General features: G+C 37.5%; 1 protein-coding gene across 1 annotated transcript in view; it reads right to left on the bottom strand.

Annotated features, from left to right (window-relative positions):
* Positions 1 to 20,634, bottom strand: part of Ppm1e (protein phosphatase, Mg2+/Mn2+ dependent 1E) — a 149,065-nt gene extending 128,431 nt beyond the window's left edge. Inside the window, exon 1 of the mRNA XM_004870349.4 lies at positions 19,923 to 20,634. Within this exon, the coding sequence (XP_004870406.1) occupies positions 19,923 to 20,371 (449 nt within the window). The 5' untranslated portion in view covers positions 20,372 to 20,634. The remainder of the gene's footprint in view (positions 1 to 19,922) is intronic.
* Between the last annotated feature and the right edge of the window lie 1,013 nt (positions 20,635 to 21,647).

Genomic DNA, 21,647 nt, shown 5'->3' with positions numbered 1-21,647 from the left:
CTCAGCCTCTCAAGTAGCTGAGATTACAAACATTCAGTACCACACCTGACTCCATTTTCTTTTTTTTTTTTGGTACCAGGGATTGAACTCGGCTCCCTGCGCTTGCAAGGCAGGCAGCAGAACCACTGAGCTAAATCCCCGGCCTCCATTTTCTTTTTTACTGGAGCATTTACTCATCATGTAAAACAATTTCTATATTGGTTATATATGGTCTCTAGACCATTTGGAATGTCAAATACCACAAAAATAAGAACACTACAAAATGATCTTTCCGTGGGCTCCAAGAATAATTATTAAATCTACAGAGAAAGTTTTTAAATTCTCATTTTTACAAAGCAAATTTTGACTCAATAATATGTTACTATGTAAGTCATGTTTAGAGAACTAAAATATGTAATCCAATATAACCTATTACCATGGGAATCTTGCCATCATAACCATTTATATCTACACTGGGAGCCAAAGGAGACTGGGAATCATATGGTCCTGCATGCCACCTTTGTCATTTTCTAGTTGTACGATTTTAAGTAAGTTATCAAACTTCTCTGAGCCTTGAATTACTTATCTAATTCAATTTATGTGAGAATTAAATACAATTATGCACAAAAACTATTTGGAACATTGCCTGACCCATAATCAAGGGACAGTGTCTGCTGCTATTATTACTTCAAATGAGATATCAAAAATTCTCAATACTAAAATTATACAAGTAGTGTCTAGTTCGTTCTCAATATAAGTCTGAAAGAAATCTTTCTAGAAAATAATCTAAGGGCTGGGCATAAGGCCCTGAGTTCAATCCTCAGAAGTGCAAAAAAAAAAAAATTATCTAAGGACATTATTCAACAGCAGACTAATAACATATGCACAAAGATTATGACTGCAATGTTATTTAGATAACAAAAAAATTAACTAAAGTCAAATTTTCAAATAAGGGGTTAATTTATAAAATTATGTTTAACCTACAGATGAAACATTAAAACAAACAAATATAGGGAATTAGCCAGGCCTGGTGGTAATTCTCAAGGCTACAGTATTCTTTTTTTTTTTTGGTACTGGGGATCGAACTCAGGTCCTTCCACTTTTGAGGCAGGTGGTGGAACCATTGAGCTAAATCCCCGGTCCCTGGCTTCAATATTCTTAAGGCTAAGGTAGGAAAATAAAGAGTTAGAGGCTAGCCAGGGGTACACAGTGAAACCTTATCAGGAAAGAAGGAAGGAAGGAAGGGAGGGAGGGAGGGAGGGAGGGAGGGAGGGAGGGAAGAAAGAAAGAGAGAGAGAGAAAGAAAGGAAGAAAGGGAAAAGAAAGAAAGAGAGAGAAAGGGAAAGGAAAAGAGAAGTCTACATTGCAAATTGCAAAGTAACAGACATGAAGCAAAAAGAGCAAAATACATGGTAGTACAATACAATTGCAACCTTGCAATTTTTATATTCTATGGAAATACATAGTAAAGTTGTACAAATGCAGTAGTATTATGCATTACTTTTTTGCTTTTCTTCCATAGTTTCATTTATTTATTATTTGTTTGTGGTTACTTTTTCCCTAGTACTCTGGCTCAAACCAAGGAGTGCTCCATCACTAGGCTACTTTGCCAACCTTTGTTTGTTTGTTTTGGGTCAGGGTCTCACTAAGTTGCCCAAGCAGGACTTGAAATTTCTCCTCCCTTAGGGTTCCTCAGTGCTGAGATCACAGTGTGCACCACTGCACTCAGCTATTTTTTATTTCAGACAGGGTCTCTCACTAAGTTATAAATATTCCTCTTTTAATGACCTACCTGTTTAATGACTGTTGAGACTTACACCCATGCACTGCTCAGTCTTGGGACCCACTGTGAGATCTTATGACCCACCTTTTTGTTTTTTTATACAGTTCTGTATATCCTGTTGATAGAGCCTCAATGCCTGTTTTTGGTGTGGTATACCTTGTTTACGCAGTACTGCAATTTTTGCTGATTGTACTGTACAGTACTATAGCTTTATGTTCTATTATATATTACAGTACTACAGGAAGAGTTATGCAAATAAAAGCAAAGTCACTAAGTTAGAGCTTCCTTTGACCATTTCTTTGTTCTGAATACTGTAAAATGTACATACTATGTACAATTCTTCATTCAGTGACCAATTCATTTAACGACCTAGTCACAGAAATGGAACTCGGATCGCTTCTTGGCCTTTTGGCTAAGATCAAGTGAAATGGAAGTCGGTAATTAAATGAGGAATGTCTGTAGCCTATTGCATTTTAGGTACATTCACTAAACATGTGCAAACAAACACAGCATTCATGAAAAGACAAATGCCTTCAAAATCTGTATTATTCCTACAATGTTTGATACTGGGGAAAAATAAGCTATCTGACATTTTTTGGATATTGAGGCAAAACAAGCATGCTTGTTTTGCCTCAATATCCAAAAAAATATGGTTTGCCTGTTTTGATACAGAAGGGAGTGATTTGGAGAATGGTCTTTTGAGACCTGTTAATCACATATGATACAGGCAGAGCAAGGACCAGACAAATTTATCAGTGCACTCTTTTTTTATTGGACTCACTTCTAGGAGTTCCTCAGGTGCTTCCAAGAGTTCCTCAGGTGATAATAAAACTGATTCATTTGGAGTTAAATAAATTCTCAGATATAAACAAATTCTTTAGAAGTGATGTTATCTTTGAAACTTTTTGACACGTAGAAATGTCTCATATCATATGGTGCACATATTTTTTCAGAGGTTATGTATACACTTCTGAACCATGGGAAACAATTGAACAATTAATTATCACTATTATTTTTGGCTCTGTGATTGGTTTATGTGTTTAATTTTTGTCTTACACTCCTGGCTAGTAAGTTCCTTTACTACATACCTTATATGTCTTTCTATCCTATTTACTGCAGAGGCAGGCAGAACAGTGGCTCCATTAATGCCAGTTTCACTCTCAAGGATATTTGGCATTTCTAATGATTTTTACACAGTCAAGCAGGTTCATGGTTCTGTGATATCTTAGTAGTAGTATTTTAGTTTCATTGGTCTCTTGTAATTCTTGTAATGACCTGCAGAAGCTCCTTCATTAATGATCCAAAATTGCACATTCAAAACACAGCTTCCAGCAATATCAACTGTGTGATCAGTGTAACCTTGAAGAATTCATGGAACCTACTAAGAAGCCAGGAAAGGGCATGTAAGGAAATATAGGAATAGATGTTTTATTGACTTGCTAAAGATCGTGTGTGATTGCAATGTGTTTTGCAACCATGATTATTAATGAGCACTTTCTATATCAGTGCTATATCATAAGATATCTTGGATTTCCTGAATAATTTTCATCCCTGCTTTTTCTGACATATGAGGGGTCAATACTGCCTGAACCCAGCTGATGTGATTTGTTGGTGGCTGTGTTTTATATTAAAGATTATTGGACAGCATGTGTGCTTAAGAAAAATAAATCATTTTCATTGAACTATTTTGATAATATGATGTCTAATACAGATATTCCTCATTTACTAAATGACTGAGGCACACTGTTCAAACTTACATCTTGCCACTTGGACTTATGACCTGTTTTGTTTTCTGCACATTTTGTTTATAGAGCTTCAATGTTTTTTGTATAGTACACCTTGTTTATACAATACTATAATTTTTGCTGATTGTACTCTTGTACTGTTGTTTTATTTTCTGTTTAACATTACAGTACTTCATGTAAGAGTTATGCAAACAAAAGCAAAGACATCAAGTTAGATTTTTCTTTCACCATTTTTTTGTTCTGAATATTGTAATGTACATACTATATACAATTCTTCATTTAGTGACCAATTCATTTAACGATCGAGTCACAGGAGCAAAACTCAGTTGCTAAAGGAGTGTCTGTTCTGAACTGCCCAGGCTGGACTTGAATTTGCAATCCTCCTCACCCAGCAGCCCTGAGTGCTGGAATTAAGGGCATGTGCCACCATGCCAGCTTAAAATGCTTTTATTTTATTTTATTTTATTTTTTGATACTGGGGATCGAACTCGGGTCCTTGAGCTTACGCAGCAGGTGGTGAAACCACTGAGCTAAATCCCCTGCCCCAAAATGCTTTTATTTTTAATTTTAATTCTTCTTTACTGATTTTTTTTTTTTTGCTGTTATAATGATTGTTCTCCTTGATATATGCGAACAAAACAGAAGGGTTGGGCCAGGGATTTAGCTCAGTGGTTCTGCCACCTGCCTCACAAGCACAAGGTCCCCAGTTCGATTCCCGGTACCATAAAAAATAAAAAATAAAAAAAAGGGTTAATATTAAATAGGGATATGGGCCAGGGATTTAGCTCAGTGGCACCGCGCCTGCCTTGCCAGTGTGAGGTCCTGAGTTCAATCCCCAGTATCGAAAAAATAAATAATAATAATATTAAATAGGCATATAGTTCCTTTGTTTCTGAATAATCTTCAAATTATCTTTAACATATTCTTCACATCTGTTAATTCTGAATTTCAACTTTTATTGTACACTTAATGTTTGTACACTTTTCTATATTCATCCTCTGTAAATACAGTAGTATTCTATAATTATAGAGGATGCCTGAAACTGCAGATAGTATTGAACCCCATATGTAACTATACTTTTCCTGAAACATACACACCTAAGCCCTTAATTTATGAATTAGACACACTAAGAGATTAACAACAATAAAATAGAACAATTATAACAATATACTGTAAAAAAATTTATTTGAGTATTGTATCTCTATCTCAAAATATTGTTTTTGTTGTTCTGCAATGCTGGGAATCAAACCCAGGGTCTTACCCATGCTAGGCAAGCTCTCTACCACCAAGCTACATTCCCCAGCCCTCAAAATATCATACTGTACTCATTCTTCTTTTTGGATGATATTAGCAGACACAAAGACTATAAAATAAAGTGAATAAGCTTTGTGAAGGAGTTAGGCTACTATATAAGGGTTACTTGAATATAAGCACTGCAATATGACAGGCCAACCAAGACAACCAAGACTAATAGGCAGGCAGTACGCACAGTGTCAATATGCTGGCAAAGGGATGATTATGTTCTCAGGGGGAGGGAGCTGGACAGTGCAAAACTTCTTCATGCTACTCAGATCACATGCAGTTGAAAACTTAAGAACTGCTTCCAGAATTTCCCATCTAATATTTTTGTACTACAGCTGACTCTGAGTAACTAAAACATACAAAATGAAACTGTGGATGAGGGGGACTACTGTAACTCTTATAAAACTTTGGTTAAGCAGGGCATGGTGGCACATATCTGTAATCTTAGCTACTCAGGAGGATGAGGCAAGGGGGATTACAAGTTCAAGCCCAGCCTGGACAACTTAGTGAGACCCTGTCTCAAAATAAAACAAAATTTCAAAAATGATCTGGGAGCTGGGCCTAGTGGCATAGCCCTATAATCCCAGTACTATGGAAGGCTGAGGCAGGAGGATCACAAGATCCAGCCCAGCCTGGGCAAGGCAGTGATTTAGTGAGACCCTGTCTCAAAGTAAAAAATAAAAAATGGGCTGGGAATGTAGCTCAGTGGAAGGCCTTGGGTTTGATTCCCAGTACTGAAGGAAACAAAACAAAACCCTGAGGTGCTAAAGTGTTAGCCTTGGGTTCAATCCCTAGCATAACACACATAACAAAAACCTGTGGTTAAAATTGTTCAAAGTGGATGCACAATACTTTTGTGTTTGTCTTTTTAAAAAATTAATTGCTAGCCAGGTGCGGTGGAGCTCACTTGTAACCCCAGCACTTGAGAAGCTGATGCAGGAGGATCTCCATGAGTTCAAGGCCAGCCTGGGTTACACAGTGAGTTCAAGGTCAGCCTGAACTACACAGCAAGACCCTGTTTCAAAAAAAAAACAAAACCCCAAAGAAACAAGAATCCTCATTGCTATAATTTATAAGTTATATAAATTATATAATTATTTTTTGTACCTCCCAACTTTCCTAAGTCTCAGGTTACAAGGTCATGACCATATATATTTAAAATTTTTTTTTCCTTCAGTTTTAGCCTGTTTGTACATGGCTTACTTTTAGAATTCTCCATCCTAGCTATCAACAATTTTATAATGATACAGTCACTTTGTCTCTAAAAGCTTCTATATGTATGAGTCACCAAAAATATATATACATCAGGAAAAGGAAAACTTATATAAATATTTTAATACTAAATTTATTGAAACATCATGAGATTAATACAAGTTACCTTTGCCCTCTACAATTACAAGAAGTGCTCAAAGCGGTGGCCATTAGCTTCCAGACATGTATTAGTACAGTGAACTGCTTAGGTTACCTTGGTCAAAGTGTCCATTGAGATTGCTGCATAAGCATTTTCAATTTCTTCTCTAAGGGCCAGCAGTTTAGTGGGTTTTGTGAGACATCCTTTAGGGTCCCCCATAGATAAAACTCCGCAGGTGTTAAATCAGGAGAACATGTGGGACGCTGGACACTTGGACACTAGCCTCCCAAAGTGTTAAGATTACAAGCATGCACCACCTCATCTGGTCTCCTTAATCTTTTAATATTTTGTTTTCAAGGAATATTTATCCAGGCATGGTGCTGGATGCCTGTAATCCCAGTACTCAGGAGCCTGAAGCAGGAGGATCACAGTGAGTTTGTGAACTCACTACATAGTGAGTTCAAGGCCAGCCTGAACTACATAGTGAGACCCTATTTCAAAAAAAGAAAAAAAAAAATCAAGGAGTATTTAATGACTTGGTAAAATACTCATTTGAACATGTTAAATGAAAATGCAGGGCACAAAACTATTTGTACACTTATATATGATCACAATTTAGCTATAAGTACATTTGCATAGAAAAAAGGACTAGAGAAAAATATTCCTAAAGGATGGATATTTAGAGTAACAAAATACAAGTTCTTTTTCTTTTTTTGCTATAGTTTCAAAATCCCACACTGGGTATTTGTCCTTAATTGGGGAAAAATGCTATTTAAGATATACATTAAATTATTATATTTTACCACAATAAAAAATATGGGTGAGCATTTGTTGTTTACCAAATATGTACTTAGCAGAAACCTACTATGCACTAAGCGTTCAGTATTTTAGGTGCTGAGGATAGGATGGTGAGCAAAACAAAGTCCCTGCCTTCACAGACCTTATACCCTGGTAAGAAACCGTCAGATAATGAAAATTCCTACATTTTAAGTTAAAATTCTGTTTGAGAAATAGAGCATTATTATTCTTTCAACAGTTATTCAATGCCTTATGTTCTCTTCTAAAGGTATTTACTACATCACACCCTCCCCCCATGCAAACATATATATGCTATGCTTGACTCCTCCTAGACAGCAGGTAAAATGACACTTTAATAACAAATCTCCAATTTACAGTTATAATACTCTAAATATTTTGGGTTTCCTACATATGTCAAACAGGAAATAAAAACATTTTGTCCTTAAAAAAACTTTATTTTTCCACTTTTAATAAAATGACAAAACACAGATCAAAATGTTTAAAATTAAGATTCATCTTTTCTGAGCCTGGTAGTATAACTCAGAGGTAAAATGTGTGCTTAGCATGCATGAGGCATGGGTTCAATTTCCAGGACACACACACACAAAACTTTTCTCATATAAAATGTAAAATTACAGTGATGATATCTGCCTTTAATTCGATAGTCTCCTACTCATACTGCTTTTTAAAATTACAAATTTGCATTCAAAAAATAAAATGTTAACTATGCTATCAAGAGCCACATAACTAAGCACACCCATGGTATTCTTACTCAAGAGCCCTATATCTCACTTCCTCTTTTTGTAATACTTTATTCTAAGGGTTAATTCTCGTTTATTTTGCATTTTGGTTTCTTTCCAGTTCTTTTCTTCTGCACTGTCATGATCATAACAGAGGCTGGTTGTATTCAATTAAACCACTTAAGCAAGTTAATATCTTAAAGGGACAGATATTTTTTCCCTTTGCAGTAGTATATTCCCAGCCTTTTAAAAAATTATTTAAATTTTGAGACAGGGTCTCACTAGTCACAAAATTGCTCAGGCTGAGCTCAAACTCAAAATCCTCCTGTCTTGGCCTCCCAGAGTGAAAAGGAACATCTTTCTATATAAAGTAGCATTTAGCACAATGTTTGTCATATAGTGTATTTAATTTTCTTTAATTTTCTTTTTTTTTTTTTTTGGTAGTACTGGGGGTTGAACCCAGAGCCTTGTATAAGCTAGACAAAAGCTAGACTGATCTATACCCCAACCTTTTTAAAAATTTTATCTTCAGACAGGTCTCACGGCATAGTTCAGGCTGGCCCCAAACTTGCAATACTACTGCTTCAGCCTCCTGAGTAACTGGGATTACAGGTATCTAGCACTACACTTAGCATTTTTTTAACGAATAAATATTATTCCTATCATAGTAAAATTTCTTTGACATCTGAAATCCTTTCTGTAATAAAGCAGTAAGCAAGTAAGAAAATAAACTCCACTGATATCAGTGTTTTAAGAAGATATTCTTTTAGGGCCAGGGATTTAGCTCAGTAGTTCCACCACCTGCCTCGAAAGCACAAGGTCCTGAGTTCAATCCCCAGTACCAAAAAAAATAGATACTCTTTTATCATCTTTTTTAGGATTCACTGTTAATTATGTTAAATGATTTTACTTGAACATAGTTGATCATATATGCCTAAGGAACTGACTACCTGTAATAAGTTTTTTCATGCTCTGTAATAACCACAAAAATTACCAAGCCACACACAAAGCCATCATTATTTGATAACCATGTAGAAAAATTTAAAATAAAAAGCTTTTTAAAACCAAGGGGCTGCTGCTATTTTTGCTGCTGCTACTCCCTCTTGCCTACTCTGCCATGGGTTGTTTCTCCTCTATGATGCTCCTCTGCCATGCTGCCTTCCTTACCTTGGAGCTAGCCAACTATGGACTGAAACTTCTACAAACTATGAGCTGAAATAAACCCTTCCTCCTTTAAAATAAAATAAAACCAAGGAAATTCTCCATATGAAAAGCTTAATTAAAATATTTTATAGTCCTTGAGGAAATAAAAAATTCAGTTTCACGGTTTGATAATTTTGACCTGTGTAAAAATATATACTCTTTAATGTAATATTTAATAGGCTTTTCCATTGTGATGTTTAATTAGCTTTTAAGAGTATAACTTTAGGTACATTTTACTAATCATTTGTAAGGTCTCATTCTGAGAGAATGCTTTTATTTTCTATTTGATCTTCAATATGTTTTTAAACACTAGCACTAAAGTTAGTATCCTTTTGGTTTGTCTTCTGTTTTTGCAGTGCTGAGGGTCAAATTCAGGCCCTTACCTAGGGAAGCACAGTACCACTGAGCCAGCACCTCCAGCCAAAGCTAACTTCACTTCTCTCATTTCTTCTTTTCCTTGATAGTCAAAGAGAGTTTTACCTAGTATTATACTTGAACGTAAAGTGGATATTTTAATATATAAACTGGAATTCTGGTGGGATTCTAACTCTGCTGGACAAGTTATACTTGGACCTTTTTTTTTTTTTGGTACCGGGGATCAAACTCTGGACCTTGCGCTTGCGAGGCAGGCAGCGGCACCACTGAGCTAAATCCCCGGCTCATTTGAGCCATTTTTAATGCATAATGCGAAGGAATAATGTATTTTTGTTGCTGTTGTTCTTCATTCCCTGGTACCAGGGATCAAACTCAGGACCTTGCACTTGCCAGGCAGGCACAGCGCCACTGAGCTACATCCCTGGCCTCCAAAGGAATAATGTTAATTTTTTTTTTTTCTTTTTTTGCAGTAGGTACTGGGGATTAGACTCAGGCCCCTGAACATGCTAGCTAACAGCTCTACCGCTGAGCTACATCCCCAGCTCTTTTTATTTTTTAATTTTGAGATAAGGTCTTGCCAAGTTGGCCTCAAAGTTGTAATTCTCCTACCCTACTCTCCCAAGTAGTTGGGATTACCAGCATGTGCAACCATGCCTGGTTAGAAATAACAATTTTACACTAATAATTCAGAAACTATGTTACAGCAGATGGATCCAGTGATGAAGGTTTTATAATTGATGACACTTTTACAATACATGTGATCAATGCTTTATGTTAATTTATAATCTGTTGCTTATTAATGACCAGGATATATTATATTGGCTTCTAAAAAATCATATCCTGCATACATGATATTAATACAGTTAGCAAACTAATTAAAATATTTCCCCTATTTTTAATTATTATTTTAATTAAAATAGGGGTGGGAGTGCTCCTCAGTGGTACAGTGCATGCTTAACATTCATGAGACTGAGTTCAATCTCGAGCAATAATAATAATATATAATAATAATAATAATAATTACTTCTTTCCAAAAGAAATACTTATTGAGTGGATGGCTATTGCATCAGAAATTTTAAAATGTGCCTTTGGCTATTTCAGTAATTAATAATGTAGCTGAAATTTTTTAAATAGATTGCAAAATTAGTCAATAGAAAAAAATGTTTCTAGGCATCTTAGAAAGTGAACATTTTTTTTTCTAATACTGGGGATTGAATCCTGGAGTGCTATACCACTGAGCTACATTCCCAACTCTTTTAATTTTTTATTTTGAGACAGCGTCTCAGTAAATTGTGCAGAAAAAGGTTACAATGACATTCAACTCCACTGAAGTATTCATTTCCTGAAAAGTAAATACTTGTAATAATTTGTTCAAACTACATGATGGGTATATGAATATTTTGTTTATTATCGTCTTATTTTCTAAATGTTTAAATTATTTCATATTATGGCTCTCTGTTATGGAACCATATCCCCAATCCCATACATTTCTTACATACTCATATGTCACACAATCTAATTATTTTTTTGCTCATTTCTTTTTCTTTTCTTTTCTTTTTTTTTTTTGGTACCGGAGATCGAACTCAGGACCTTGCGCTTGCAAAGCAGGAGGCGGCACCACTGAGCTAAATTCCCGGCTCCTGCTCATTTCTAAAATATAACATCATTTTTAAAAAATCAAATATAACTAAGGAGAGAATTCTAGGCACTTAAATTCTACAGTTTCTTATCCTTGTGGCATCATGTTCAACCCATAATTTCTTTGCAGGAATTTTTAAAGCTATCTGTCCATTTCATAAGTTGAAATTGTTAAAACTAGGAAATAACAGTCCATAAATTCACTTAACCTGTATCCTTAGTGCAGTAGGCTAAGTGAGTCTCAGAAATTCATTTAATCAGGTATATGTAAACTGAGGTACCTTACAATGTCCTGAAATTTGGAGAAAAGATGCTATTGTCAACCCTTCTGAGGTGTGGAATTTGTGCCTCCTCAGAATTTACTATGCCTGATATGAAATTAGTTGTTGTTCAGAACAAGTTTCCAATCTCAATAATATATCAAATAGGGCCGGGGATTTAGCTCAGTGGTTTCACCGCCTGCTGCGCAAGCGCAAGGACCCGAGCTTGATCCCTGGTACCAAAAAAAAAAAAAAAAAAAAAAAATATATATATATATATATATATATATATATAAAAAATGTTTATAGAATGTTTTGATTTTTTTCCAATTTTTTTTGAGGAACCAGGGATTGAACTCAGGACCTTGTGCTTGCCAGGTAGGCGCTGGCACCACTGAGCTAAACCTCTGGCCCCTATTTTTCTCCAATTTTATTTACTTATTATTTTTATTTTTATTTTTTTGCTCCAATTTTATTTTTTTAATAATATATGTTTGGGCTGGGGATTTAGCTCAGTGGTTCCAGCACCTGCCTCACAAGCACAAGGTCCAGAGTTTGATCCCCAGTACCAAAACAAACAAACAAACAAATATATATATATATATATATATATATATATATATATATGTTTGCAGTACATAATGATTACATTCCTCATGGGGAGTTACTGTATGTATGTAACGCATCTCAATTTTTTCCCTTACCCCTCCCTCCATTTCTTGGTCCCCTTTCCATTTACAAAAGATTTATCTATTTCCTATTATCTATCTTTTATTTTGCTTTTTATTAATATTTTAGGTTTCTCATATAAGAGAAACCATGCAACAAGCCTGTGTATCTGATATATTTCACTTAACATTATGATCTCAAGGCACATCCATTTTCCTACAAATTACTCAAGTTTATTCTTCTTTATGGCACAGTAGTACTTCATTATATATAAATACCACATTTTCTTTATGCATTCATCTGTTGGTGGATAGATAGGATGCTTCCAATTTAGCTATTATGAGTTGTGCTGCTATAAACATGGGTATGCAGGGCCGGGAATTTAGCTCAGTGGTTTCGCTGCCTGCTACAAAAGCATAAGGACCCGAGTTTGATCCCTGGTACCAAAAAAAAAAAAATGGGTATGTATATATCACTGTAGTATGATGTCTTTAACTCTTTCAGGAAGTTACCTAGAAGGAGAATATGTTTCTTGTTGTTTCTTTCTTTCTTGTTTTTTTTTTGCTTTTTCTGGTACTGGGGATCAAACTCAGGACCTTGTGCTTTCGAGGCAGGAGACAGAACCACTGAGCTAATCCCCAGCCCTCTTTCTTGTTTTTATGGAAGTAGTCCAAGCCAGTCTTGAATTCACAATGTAACCCAGGCTGGCTTCGAATTCTCAAGTGTTGGAATTATAGATGTGTGCCATTATGCTCAGCTTCAATAACATATCAAATATTAGTGGTACTTAATTTCATATTTTCTACACAAGTAAATAGATTTTAATCTTTTCTTTCTTTGCCCTAATGAATTAATTTAGGTACCACCTCACTTTGAAGACCACTGGGCTAGAGATGGAATGGACGTATAAATATTTGTTGACCAAAAAATAAATTAAATGCTTACAAGAACAAGCAGCTCTGGATATTCTGGGCACATGAAAGGGACATCTAACCCATATGTACGGGGATGGTGTACAAAGGTGTCCTAAAGGATCTTGTATTAAATGAGGACTTAATGCATAAGAGATTGGTTTTAGGTGGGGATGGGAGGTACGGTATTCCAGAAGGAAGAGTACACTATGTGGGAAGGTGCAGAGGTGAGACAGGGATAACACATTTCTACTATACTAGTAGTCTAGTAGAGATGACGTGTAGTTTCCAGAGGTATAGAGGTGGGTTAGAGTGAGTGAATAGTGATTCCAGAGATGAGGCTGATAAGGAAGATTACAGTCTTACCTTTGGATTTCATCTGGAAGCCAAATGAGAGATAGCTGATGTAAGACATGTACTAAACACTTTGGCCCTAGCCAGGTGTGGTGGTGCATGCTACATCCCCAGCCCAAGGGCAGTCTTATATGGTCTCTTCTTCTAACTTTGTAGTTGGACCCTCACTCCTTACAACTGGGGCCAGCAGTCTTACATGGATCTAGCAGGTTGGAGGATTGTGCCTCATCCCTTCACTTTAACTCCAAATGAAGGGTAAAAATGTTTAAGCAGTGTAACAATCAGACAATCTCTATAATGTAAATTCTGGAGGAATGACTGGCTCCACTGGGGAAAATGTATTACAGAAGGGCAAAAATGACAAGAGGTGACAGTGGCAGTGGGAATGTGGAGAGACATGGCATATTTATGAGACATTTACAAGGCAGAATTAAGATGAGCAAGGCATGACAAGAGAATTCAGGGATGGACCCACTAGAAAGAGTATCAGGTTTTGATTGGAGGAGGGAGACAGGATTGGAGGTATGAATTCAATTTTGTATAGTTAAATGTGAGGAGCCTTTTAGATATCCACATGGAGACATTTAGATATCTACACGGAAGGTTGGGAGCCATTGCACGACCACAATAACCAGTCATGTGAGACATTGATACTAAGGATAAGTAAATCAACTAGATTTGAACTAGGTGTTGTGCCCCATGCCTGTGGTCCCAGCACTGTAAGAGGCTGAGACAGGAGGATTTCAAGTTTGATCCTGCCTGAGTAATTTAGTGATTTAGGAAGACCATCTCAAAATAAAAAATAAAAAAGAATTGAGTGTGTAACTCAGTGTGAAGACCCAGGGTTCAATTCCCAATACCAAAAAAAAAAAAAAAAAAAAGTCAACTAGACTTGAGAAGGTCAAAGAATGCCAATATTAAGAGGATGGGTAGAATATTAAAAGTTCATAGAGATTAAGTAGTAACCTAAGTGGTAAGGAAAAAAACCTAGGGAAATAATAATTTCTTTTTGTTCATGTGAATTTTCTCTACTTCTTAGTGAACACATTAGTTTTCTTTCTTTCTTTTTTCCTTGCCATGATAAGCACAGAATCCAGGGCCTTGCATATGCTACATAAGTGCTCTACCACTGAGCTACACTGCCAGGCCCATTTAATACTCTTTTTTTTGTACTGAAGATTGAACTCAGTGCCTCATGCATGCTAGGCAAGTGCTCTATCACTGATCTATATCTACAAGCCCTCTAAAATATTTTATTTTGAGACAGGGTCTAAGTTGCCCAGGCTGGCCTTGAACTTAGAATACTCTTCCCTCACCCTCCCCAGCAGCTGGGATTACATAGCACAATTAATTAAAAAGTTCAATGTAAAAATGAGTGATATACAGTTTGTAATAGCTAAAGTTTGGAAACAGCCCAAATGCCCATCAACTGGAAACTGGATAAAGATGTGGTTTTTTTATAAAATGGAGTACTACTCAGCCATAAAGAACGAGAAACTAGAGTCATTTATAGCTAAATGGATGACTATTGAGGCCATACTCTTAAGTGAAATAAATAGGACATACATGTGTAAATACCGAATAGTTTCTCTGATGTGAGAAACTGAAAGTGTAAATAAGGATTAAAATGATTAAAATGAATAATTGATAATTTGAAATAGAAAAAGGTCCAAAGGTGTAGGGGTGGCGGAAGGGGAAGGGGAAAGGGAAGAAGGAAAAGGAAAAATTATGAGAAAGAAAAAAAAAATGGAAACAAAGTCTATGTAGGTGGGGAAGTGTGGTGGGGGTGAAGGGTGCATAGGTAATGGGAGAAAAAATAAGAGCTAAGATACATCATGTTCAGGTACAAACACCCAATGATAAATGTAAATGTATTATATACCTAAAATGTACCAATTCATATATAAATAAAAAAGAGTGATATGTGACTTGTATACACATAGTTTTTCATGTATATATGTAAAACTGAAACAAAGCTTAATGATTTTATGACCTATCCCAAAGTCATTCATGATTCACACAATTCAATGTAACTTAAGTATTAGTGTCTACAACCAATGATTTTCTTTTCCAAGCCATTTTTAAAGTGCCATCCTCAATACTACTGCAAACCATCTGGAACTACTAACTTTGCCAGCCTGCTGGGATATCTGTCTCCCCCTTGGGAAGCCCATCCCACACTAAATGAATAACTGAGGAAACAACTGCTCGAAAATGTGATGACATACAGCCCTAAAAAAGACTTCAGAGTATCTGTTTCTTCTGGATTAAAACAGATTTAGCCCCAGGATTGTATAAAGAAAAGAATACACAGTATCGACTTATAAACCTTCACAAGTAGCCTCATATTCACCATTGCTGTAAAATCAGTTGTATATTTTTATTTGAAAATTATTTCTAAATTATTCAAATTATTTCTAAGCTATAAAATACCTCACCACTTCCATCTTTTCTTTCTCTTTTTCTTTCTTTCTTGTTTTTTTTTTTTTTTTAATGTTTTTGAGACAAGGTTTCACTATAGTCCAGGCTGCCCTTCAGCTCACTATGTATGTCACCTATCCTGGCCTCAAATTCACAGCGATCCTCCTGTGTCAGCACCCAGAATTCTGGGATTAGTCATGAGCCACCATGCCCAGCTCCACTTCCACCTTTTCAAAAAGTCTCTCATCAATCTCAGAAATCCTAGGATTATGTCATCAGAAGATACTTTAATCCCTTGAGGGAAATTTAAATTTAGAAAAAGGAGTAAGTAAAACATAGGCCATTTTCTACCAACTGAAGGCTCTAGGTTACTTAATTTTTATTAACAAATGATAAATTTATTCAAAATAGTTCTAAACTATTGCATGAATTTATTATTGATTCTTTATTATTATTGATTCTTGAGGTTTAATAGATTGAAACAAAATTGTGTAAATGGTCCCATTAGAAGTATTTATAAGGCTGAAGATGTAGCTCAGTGCTCTTTTCTAGCAAGAGCAAGGCTCTGGGTTCAATCCCTAGCAGCACACACACACACACACACACAAATATATATATATACACACACACATATATATATACACACACGTATATATATAGTTCACAAGAGGTCTCTTTCATTCAAATGAATTTTTGAATTTTTGACAGTTTATTCTTCCAAAATGTTACTTGTTGTTTAATATAGCAGAGGAATATCTAAGTATAAGTGCCCATTTTGAAGTTGAAAAGCAAACAATTTTACCCTAAATATTGCTCTGAATTTTGTGCATGTGTGGACACACTAGGGATTGAATGCTGGCCCTTCACACCGAGCTGCATCCCCAGCCTTTTTTATTTTTTGAGATAAAGTCTCACTAAATTGCTTGAAAAACTTTAAAATTACCAATTATAACTATATTTTATTTATTTAAACTTTGATCCTTAGGCTAAGGAGGTAGCTCAGTGGTAGAGCACTTGTCACACATGTTCCAGCCCTGGGGTTCAATCCCTAGTACCACAAAAAAAACACAAAAAAACAATCCTGGCCAGGCATAGTGGCACAAGTCTGCAATCTCAGTTACTCAGTAGACTAAGGGAGGAGTCTGAGGTCAGCCTAGACTATATAGCAAGACCCTGACTCAAAAACCAAAACCAAACAAAACAAAATCCCAAAGAAACAACTTGTAACTGCTTATTTTAATCTGCTGTTCCTGACCAGGCATGATGGCATATGCCTGTAATCCCAGCACTCAGGAAGTTGAGGCAGGAGGACTTTCCTGAGTTTGAGACCAACCTGGGCCACAAAGTGAGCTAAAGATTAGCCTGAACTACATAGTAAGACACTGTCTCAAAAAAAAAAAAAAAAAAAAAAGGCCAGGGATTTAGCTCAGTGGTTTCGCCGCCTGCTGTGCAAGCGCAAGGACCCGAGTTTGATCCCCGGTAAAAAAAAAAAAAAAAAAAAAAAAAAAAGGAAAAAGAAGCTGTTCCTATTCTGAAACATTGAGAAAATGTCACTATGATACTTTTTTTTTTAAGAAAAAAAAAATTTTAGGCAAGTACTATACCACTGAACTACACCTCCAACACACAAAGTAAAATTTTAATCAGTCTATACATAAAACAGTATTAAGCACTGCCTTTATTTTCTTCAGAGACCCTCAATCCATTTAATAGCCATACATATTTCTAAAATCCTCACTAAATACATTAGAGAACTTACACATAAAACTGTTATTAAATACAGTGTTGTTTTCTTCCTTAGTTTCAACTATCAAACTGGTGACCATATAGTATAGTTCAGGTAACTTCATTTAGGAATTTTAGCACCATTTGATAGGAATGACAATGTATTTGTATGTGTGTGTGTGTGTGTGTGTGTGCGTGCGTGTGTGTGTGTGTGTGTGTGTGTGTGTGGTGCTCAGGATGGAACCCAGCATCTTGCATTGCTCTACCACGGAGCCACTTTCCCAACCCAGGGATGACAACTTTTAAAAGACTACTAATAATTCTCAAAATAAACAGACTGGTGGGTATTTGTGAAAATATTTAGGAAAAAAAACAAACTTCATTTTCCCCAAATAAGCAATTCCAACGTATTTGTAATAAGAATTATTTCTGAGTATTTCCAAAGAATTTCAGAAACCAACATTACAACTATGTCAGTTTTGAGGTTAAGAGATTATACTGACAAATGTTGGAATCATTTGTATATGATGTCTTTTCTGAATCTGTAAAATGAAATGTCTGAACAAATGATCTATCCCCATAGTCATCCAGTATTAAGTCTTCCAGACTAACTCATATGTTTTTCTCTTATAAATAAAATAAAAATTAAAAGAGTCAAAGTATATCTTTAAAAATTTTTTTTAATCTGGTAAGGACCTTAAAGATACTCTACATAAATAAGCCAGCCATTTTATATCTGAATAAAAATACATTAATGGCATCTATACCAAACACAGTATAAAATCTGATTTTATATGAAACCTCTGACTAAAGGTGAAATCATGTAGTCCAACTTTAATTTTGCTAGTTTTATTTCAAATCCAAACTTCTGAATTTGATGACCACTTTATCATTTGAATGATTTTTCTAGTTTATATATGCATCAGAATTAATCTTATTTCCCTTCCACATGAAAAAACACACATCTTCTTACCATCATCTTTATATAGGTTTAATTTTTTAAAAACTTATTTAATAGCAAATGTACAGGGTTATACCAAACTAATGACTTTCTTCTCTCTCTTGAACATTTGTCAGTGTTTAAATTGTGTCCCTTCAATTCTATTGCTGCACTAGTTAAGGTAAAAAAAAAAAAAAGTGTCAAAATAGTACAGCACTCATCTGATGCTGAGATAAATTCCTTCACTTTGGTAAATATTTCCATTTCATTTTAAGGAGGAAGCTTTAATGTCTTTAAATAGTGTAAAAAATGACATTTCATAAGCCCTTTTCTATGACAGTTTGCAAAGACTAGGGAGAAATATTTTAAAATGTTAAGGCTGTTTATCCCTGGTGGTGTTATTACACGCCATTTTATTTTTTACATTTTCCAAAAAGCATTATTCTCATGGTAATTGAACAATATTTTAAAATTAAATTTTAGATAGCTTATAAAGTGTGAGACACTAATGCAGTCCTCTTCTACAAATTGTTTAAATGTTTTTTCATTTTGACAAGCTGCTGCTTTAAGAAGAGAATCGTTTGATCAGGTCTCTATTAGGATGGATGAAGACAGAACAGCTTTATTTTCCAGGCCTTTCATTTATTTGGGCTTTTGAGAAAATCCAAGAAGTGATTTTGAACTTAATTGCAGTGACTCTTGCAGTAGTAAACTTTCTGAGTGGTCAGAGTAACACCTTACATTGCAACTACTGTATTAACTGAATAGCAAAAGAATTTTCAGGATTACCAACATTTTCTGAGACTTCTTAGTATTCTCCTGTCATTTCTGAACAATTCCATTTAGAAAGAAACGCAACTGCAAACCGTTTCTATTTCAAGCTCATAAAAACCAGAACTGAGATGAAAGGCAAAGTCGTGACCTTTCTATTTTAGACTTTCATCTGTGTAGCTAAGCCATCTGCTTTCCCCTCACTTCCCACCCCATTTATTTAATGGACTGAAAATAATGCACCTAATTGCAATTTTATCAAAGCAGCCTGACTTTCCACTTTAACGAATTAGACTCTGTCTGTTCACCTGAAGGGTTGCTTGGTAAAATTTTACTTACCCTTCCCTCCCAATTCTTTCCCACCTCCCTCATTTATGAGCTGTCAAATGTCTCCGAACTAAAATACTAGTGTCCTGTACATTAAGCCGTCTAAGGAGATCTTCACTTTCCATACTGAATGCCTGCCGGAAAACCTAGTCGGGTCGCTTCTCATCCGGATATGGGGCCGGTATTACCATCACTGCTGCGATCACGCAGGATGCATCTCAGCCCAGTCTAGAAAGGAGTCGCGTCTCCGCCGCCAAACAACGGACCTGGTCCCGGAAAGATCAAACTAGATTTGGAGGAAACCTCCAGGACAGAAGAAGAGAACTAGGAAGAAGAGAGATTTCAAGACCGGGAGGAGATGGGAATGGGTGTGGGAAGTGGATTAAGCAGCAGCCAGCCGGGCCGGCGGGAAAGGGGAAGAAGGGGCCGAGGCCCGCGGGAGGGCCAGGTGGGAGGCGCGGACCGAGGCGGGCGTGGGCGCCCTCAGGCGCTGTAGGTGGTGGTGGGGGGTTGAGGAACAGAAAAGACAGCAGCAGTTGTGGGGCCGATGGAGCCTCGTCCGAGGCCAGCGCGGCCAGCGCGACGGGGACAGCGCTACCCCCAGCCCCCTGCCCAGCCCCGCTACTTAACTATTTGTAGAGCTGCTGCAGACACAGGTCCAAGCTCTCGCCCTCCACCTCCTCAAGGGTGATGCGCTCCGACAGCGGCCGCGGGAGTGGGGGCAGCGGTGGCAGCTGGGGCTGCGGCGGTGGTGGCACGGCCGAGTGCCCCGGGGCCGCCGCCGCCGCCTCCTCCTCGCCCTCGGCCGCCGTCACCGCCTCCTCTTCTACCGCCTCCTCTTCGGGCTCTGGGTCTCGCTCCTGCTCTCCCTCCTCCGTCGCGGCTAGCGTGGCCGCCTCCTCCCCGGGTTCCTCGACCGAAGCCTCGGCCGCATCAGCAGCTACCAGTTCAGGTTCGGGCTCAGACTCCGGTTCGGGTTCCGGCTCTGGCTCGCCGCCGCCGCACGGTCCGCGAAACTCGCCAAGGAATAGCTCCAGGAAGCGCCGGTAAGTTTTCTCCTCAGGGCTGCAGCCGGCCATCGCTGCTCATGCCCCGAGGCTGACCGGGAAAGGGGTGGGGAAGTCCACGAAGGGGGGGTGGGGGGGCTGCTTCTGAGCCTCGGGCTCCCGCTACGGCAGTTAACTGCCGCACCAGCAAGAGCGATCAGCACTAGGTTGCTTGGAGAGGGCTCCCGCAGGCGTGCGCGCCACCGAGGACGGACGTGCGCGGCCCAGGGGCGGAGCGCGCTACCCGTATCGGGTCTGGAGGGAAAGTTGGTGGCGAGAGCGCGCGCAGGGTCCAGCAGCGGCCCACCCTCTATCCCTACGGAGAGCTCAGCCCACGCTGCCTGGAGACTGTCACCATGGCAACCAGTTCTAATTAAGAATTTCAGGGTCCCTCCCAACGAGTCCTCCGAGTCGTAGGGACACAGGACACGCTTGCTCTCCAACTCTGAATGTCTTTATTGGATGAAGACCCTAGTTTCAACGTTAATAAGGAAATAAGACATTTTCCAGTCAAACTACTGGTTCCCACTTGGATTGCATTTACTTAAGTTTATCTGTTCATAACTTGCCTTTGCGTATAAGGCTGAAAGATACCATACTGTAAATACTTTTCGTTGATGGCACTCGGTTGGGATGTGGGAAGCCCACAAACACAGACCCAGTGGGAGGTTCCTTTACATAGGTTCTCCCATTTGATCCTATTATCATCATTTCTCAAAGAAAAAAAGAAAATTAAGAGTAAACTACTTGCATCAAGTTTCCAAAACTTCCAACCATGCAACTAGAATTAAAACTCAGGTTAGTCTCCCAACAGCTTTTAGACCCTTTTCCTTTAACTCTTCCCTGTCTCTAAAAATGCAACAGTGCCTTGTGTCCATATGCCTTATTTGTTTAGGACTTTGTAGTTTACAAGTTGTTCTCACTCCTCAACTTTACCACAGCCCTTCAGATAGAGGATATTACCATTGTGATTGTTTTATAGATGAGGGTTCTAAACTTTCAAATATTGACTTTGCTCAAGGTCATAAGCAAGTGATGCAATGCGGACTCGACCCATGACTGAGATTTAGTAAATTTCACCCATTTGTTTTCCATCACACCAACACTTCCCTCTTGAGTTTCTCCATAAAGTATATCATTCTGTATTGCACGGTCTTTCTATAGTATTTTGTTTGCTTTTCTTCCCATCCTCTCCTGTGTCTTTTTCTTTCCTAGGCTGGAAGTGAAATGACTTAAAATAATTCTAATTTCTTACCAAACTACACACAAACCTATTATTTTCAAGCCTCACTGAGGGGTGGAAGGAGAA

The sequence above is a fragment of the Heterocephalus glaber genome, unplaced genomic scaffold, assembly GCF_053883595.1.
Source record: "Heterocephalus glaber isolate CG9 unplaced genomic scaffold, H.glaber_assembly_v1.0 deba00001564, whole genome shotgun sequence".
Classification (NCBI taxonomy): domain Eukaryota; kingdom Metazoa; phylum Chordata; class Mammalia; order Rodentia; family Bathyergidae; genus Heterocephalus; species Heterocephalus glaber.
Note: the sequence above shows the minus strand (reverse complement) of the source record. Positions and strands in the feature narration are given on the sequence as shown.